Below are 5,414 nucleotides of genomic sequence, written 5' to 3'. Positions count from 1 at the left end.
TGTGTGTGTGTGTGTGTGTGTGTTAGTTTCTATGTGCATAATCATGACAACTCTATATATGGGATTTTATTTTATTTTATTTTATTTTATTTTTTGTCTTTTTGAGACAGGGTTTCTTTGTGTGGTCCTGGCTGTCCTGGAACTCACTCTGTAGACCAGGCTAGCCTCAAACTCAGAAATCCACCTGCCTCTGCCTCCCAAGGGCTGAGATTAAAGGCGTGCGTCACCACTGCCTGGCTGGGATTTTATTTTTTATCTTCCAAATCCATTTGTCATTTATTTCTTGTTTCATCATAGCATTATTATATTGCAAAGTTTCTGGGCTGTGATTAAGATGTCTCACATTGTAAGTGAATGCCTTTCAAATTTCAGAGATAATTTAGAAGACCCTCTGGATGACACTGCTACCGTGTTCCAGCAGCTGGAGCAGCTGTGTACAGTCAGCAGATGTGAATATGAAAAGACGTGTACTCTTCTTGTGCAGCTGTTTGACCAAAATGCACAGAACTATCAAAAGCTTCTGCATGCTCCTCCGAGGCTGGCTGCTGACATGGTGATTCAAGAAGGTCAGTCTGGGTCAGACGGCTGTGAGCAGTGGGCCAATGGGAATCACTGTCAGGGTCCTTCAGTGAGCCGGTGTGCTGGTGACGCCTTTAATCCAGCGCTCTGGGGCAGAGGCAGGTGGGTCTCGGAGTTTGAGGCCAGCCTGTCTTGAGGTAAACTAATTTTATGTTTCTCCCATTGTCTGTCTAGTCCCCTTTTAAACTACTGATTATATTAAGCCATTTGGTATTTTGGTGACTTGACTATTGATCTTTAATATTTTTATGGGACACACAGGCAACAACTCATTATGGACTCATTAGGAACAGCTATTTAATGATCCTCAAGCAGGCAGTGTGATATCATTGTCTTTGAAGTAATATTTTCTCCTTCTTTTTAATAGTAGACTGGACACTTGGCTAAAGTTAGCCTATAAAAGAAACCTAACCAGATTTTATTTTTATTTATTCATTAGTCTTCACTGTGGCTTTTAAATAATAATAATAATAATAATAATAATAATAATAATAATAATAATTATTATTATTATTATTATTATTACTATTATTATTGTTTTTGTTTTTTTGAGACAAGGTTTCTCTTTGTAGCCCTGGCTGCCCTGGAACTCACTCTGTAGACCAGGCTGGCCTCAAACTCAGAAATCCTCCTGCCTCTGCCCCTCAAGTGCTGGGACTAAAGGCGTGTGCCACCATTGCCCAGCCCGGCTTTTAAATTTTTATCTTTATTATTTCATCTTTAATCCTCCTGAGGGAGGGTGCACTTTTACATTCCTTTAAATACCTTCAGATAGTTAGCAGGGAATAATTTTTTTCAGATTTTTAAAATGCAATATAAGGCTGAAATAATTTATAGCTTTTATTATTTGTTAAGTTAGTGTACAAAACAATGGGCTTTCCTGGCGATGTACCCACAGGTCTGTGCTGCTACACCCTGTTGCCATTCGTTCCCATCCCTCTTCCCCATGGATCCTCCGCCCCTCTGCCCCTCCTTCACTTCAGAGTGACACTCCTGTTTCTGTGTCTTGTGTCTTCCACTCCTTCTTTTCCTTCTTCCTTACCTTTTATGACCCTGTGTCACATGTTTTATGCCATATACAACACCCACAGGTAAAATCTACCCTTTTATACTATACTCATATGTTATACATACAATTTTAAATCGACAGTCTGTGTATGAGACAAAACAAGCAATATATGTCTTTTGGAGTCTTTTAAAATGATTTCTGGTTCTGTCCTTTTCTACCAAATGTTGTGATTTCATTTTTCTTCATGGCTAGGTATATGGGTACTCTGTTTTCTTATGTTCATCGATGGCCATGTAGCCTGGTGGCATTTCCTAGCCATGGCAATAGGCACAGCACTAGATACGGAAGCACAGGTGCCTCTGTGGTCCCTGAGGATTAGATCCAGGACTGATGTATTTGGGTCATATCCCATTTCTGTATGGGCTGCACAAGTTTACATCCACAACAGCAACAAATGCCTGCTCTTTTCCTGTTCATGTTGTCCTTTGTTGTCTCATCCTAGTCATTGTAAACTGGTCAAGGACTTCTCAGAGCAACTTTACATTTCCCTAATTTCAAGGATGCTGCATTTCCTCATGTGTTTCCTGGCCATTTGGCTTTTCATTAGTTGTATGGCAGTTCATCTGCCCATGGCAGAACTGATTGGCACGATAATATATTTTATTTTTAGTGTTTAGTTTTTGTAGCTCTTTTTGTATTCTAGAGATATGAATGACCTTAAGACACATGTCATGAAAATGCATGAAATTAAAAGGCTTCTGCAGGCATCTGGAATAGTCAGCAGAGTGAGGGAAAGTCTACACAGGAAAATATTGGAAAAAACCCCACCAGTTGAACAAAGCAACTAATTAACTAAAGTAATTAACCTGAGGTAAACACTTTGTTACCGTCCCAGGGCTCTCTCTGCTACATAAGTACCTGACACCCTAGCCATTCATGGTCTTCTTTGCTTTCATATGATTTTTAGGATTCTTTTCTAGTTATTTGAATACTATCTCTGAAATTTTGATTGAGGTTACAGTGTTTCTGTAAGTCAATTTAGTGATGAAGCTGTTTTCATAAAACTAGTGATGGCAACTCATGAGCATAGGAAGTCCTCATCTGCAGCTGCTGGTGTCGTTGACTTCTCCTTCCCGTGGTTTGTAAAGTGTTTACTGTAGTCGTGTTTGACCTCCTCAGTTAAGGTTGTTATAGGTTTTACTTATTTAAGTTATTATGAATGGGATTTTAAACCTCCTGATTCTTCCCTTAGCAAGTACATCATTCTGTAAAAAAGCTTGTGATCGTTGGATGTTGGTCTGCATTCTGCATCTTGCTGAAAGACTTGAATCAAGTCTGAGTAGTCCTCAAGGGCGTTTAAAGATTTTACCATCTGTAAATAAGAATATTTAATGACCTTTCTATTTGTACTCTTTAAGTGTCTTCAGGCAACATTTTAAGGACTATTGGAAAAGAGTGTGGACCATATACCCTTGCCTTGTTCCACATTTGAGAGGAAGTGATCCTCGGTTTCCATGTTTGTTTAAATAGTCTTCCATCTTTGAATAATTGGGACTGATTTGCTGTATAATCTCTTTAATATGTTTTAATTTGGTTTGTAAAAATTTTATCTTTGGTTTTATTGTCTTTTGAATTTATCTGGTCTTGCTGGTAGGGTAATGCTGACTTTATTGAGTGACTTTGATAATGTTTCTTCCCTTCTATTTTCTTGTGTATTTGTGTAGTATATGTGAGTGTGTATACCTATATGTGTTTGTGCAGGTCCACATGTGCCTGCATCTTCAGATGTTGTGTATGTGTGTAGTATATGTGAGTATGTGTACCTATGTGTGTTCGTGCAGGTCCACATATGCCTGCATGTCAGATGTTGATATGGATTGTCTTTCTCAATCACTCTCCCTTTAAAGCTTTTTTGTTTATTATCCTTATGTGTGAGAGTCTTGCCTGCATCACATTGTGTCTGTGCATCACATGCAGAAAACAGAAGAGGACATCAGATCCCCTGGAAGTAAAGATACAGACAGTTTTTAGCCACTTTGTAGGAATTAGAAATTAATTCCAGGTACTCTGGAAGCACAGCCAGCGCTCTTAAGTCCCTGCACCCTCTCTCAGTCCCCCCCCTTTATTTATTGAGATAGGGTCACTCACTCACATGGGGCTCCGTTACCCACCTACTCTGCTCCTCTCAGATTCCAGGTATGTGCTACAATGCCCACCTTCTACATGACTGTCACTTTACCAGTTGAACTGTGTCCTTAAATACCTGTCCTTGTCTGTGTTATGGGAGACACTGAGGAGCAGTAGTATTAGTCCTTCTTTGACCTGGAGAGAGTAGTCAGTGGGGACCCATCTGGCTCCAGGGTTTTGGTCTCCCCTCCCCTCCCCTCCCCTCCCCTCTCTCCTCTTTCTCCTTTTTCCCTCCCTCCCTTACCCCCTCCCTTCCTCCCTTTCTTTCTTTTGAGAAGCTTCTGATTATTGCTTCAATCTCATTGATGTTAGGAATCTGCTTAAATTCTTTATTTCCTCTTGATTGAATTTTCATAATCATATGTGTCTAGAAATTTATTTCTTCTAGATTTTTCAGTGTGTCAGAATTAAGATTTCAAAGTTTGTTACTTTTTCATCTTTATTAATTGTGTCTTTCTCTTAGCTAAAGGTTTGCCAGTCTTGTTTAAAGGAACCCACTCTATTGTGGATCTGATTGTTTATTTCAGTGGTGGTTTTATTGATTTTTCTGTTTAATACTGTGGTCTGGGGATTGTCTTCTTTTTCTAGGACTTTTTGATATGTCATTAAGTTGTATATTGGGAACATTTTCTGATTTATTCATCTAAACCCTGACAGCTGTACATGTTTTGATTAGGAATTGCCTTACCTATGTTTCAGAGGGCCTGGCAAAGCACACTCTCACTTTCATTTGATTCTAAGAAATCAGGAAGTTTCTTCTTTAATAACTCAGTGATTATTTAGGAGTTATTCAGTTTCTGAATATTGTGTTATTTCTGTGCTTTTTCTTACTGAGTTTTAGTTTTATTGCTCTATGACCCAATATTTCATGTAGTGTGCAGTTTCTACTACCCTGCTGCAAGCTCCTGGCAGACCATGCTACCAGCTACCACTCTGATTCCTTTGGATCCATGGTCAAAAGACACACACACACACACACACACACACACATGCTCATTTTTAACCTGCCTTACAGCTCAGCTCGGTGACTGGGCTCTTCTAAGCGTCCTTTGGCAAGCGTGCCCTTCCCTTTATTCCTTGTTCAATACTAAGTCTGCCCTCAACTTAGTTTCATGGTTACCTTCTCCTTTTTCAGCAGCCTAAATCTGCCCTCAGTTTAGTTTTTTAATCTCTAGCCTGCTACCACAGGTCTAGTCAGGGAAATGGCCAATCACCACTCAACCCAAGATTTCATATGGCTGGTGGCTCTCTCTCTCTCTACAAAGCATGAAGCATGAAGCATGAAGCTCTTCCAATTCCCTTCCCTCCTCCTGTGTCTCCTAGCCTGCCTGCAGAAACCTGGAAGTCCTGCCTCTTCTGCCCAGCCATTGGCCACTGGCATTTTATTGATCAATGAAGAACCAATTGGGGAACAGGACCTTCAGCATTTACATGCCTGATTCCCCATCAAAGCATCAGAATTCCCCCCTACAATTTTACAAGAAATTATTTTGATTCTTTGAATTTTTAAGACTTGTTTTATAAGCCGGGCGTTGTGGCGCACGCCTTTAGTCCTAGCACTCGGGAGGCAGAGGCAGGTGGATTTCTGAGTTCGAGGCCAGCCTGGTCTACAAAGTGAGTTCCAGGACAGCCAGGGCTA

The 5,414-nt window shown here is 40.2% G+C and overlaps 1 protein-coding gene across 1 annotated transcript in view; it reads left to right on the top strand.

Annotated features, from left to right (window-relative positions):
• Positions 1 to 5,414, top strand: part of LOC115065366 (ran-binding protein 17-like) — a 110,149-nt gene that overhangs the window by 41,277 nt on the left and 63,458 nt on the right. Inside the window, exon 12 of the mRNA XM_029546254.1 lies at positions 373 to 566. Within this exon, the coding sequence (XP_029402114.1) occupies positions 373 to 566 (194 nt within the window). The remainder of the gene's footprint in view (positions 1 to 372; positions 567 to 5,414) is intronic.

The sequence above is a fragment of the Mus pahari genome, chromosome 14 (genome assembly GCF_900095145.1).
Source record: "Mus pahari chromosome 14, PAHARI_EIJ_v1.1, whole genome shotgun sequence".
Taxonomy (NCBI): domain Eukaryota; kingdom Metazoa; phylum Chordata; class Mammalia; order Rodentia; family Muridae; genus Mus; species Mus pahari.
This window is presented reverse-complemented; position numbering and strand designations above follow the sequence as displayed.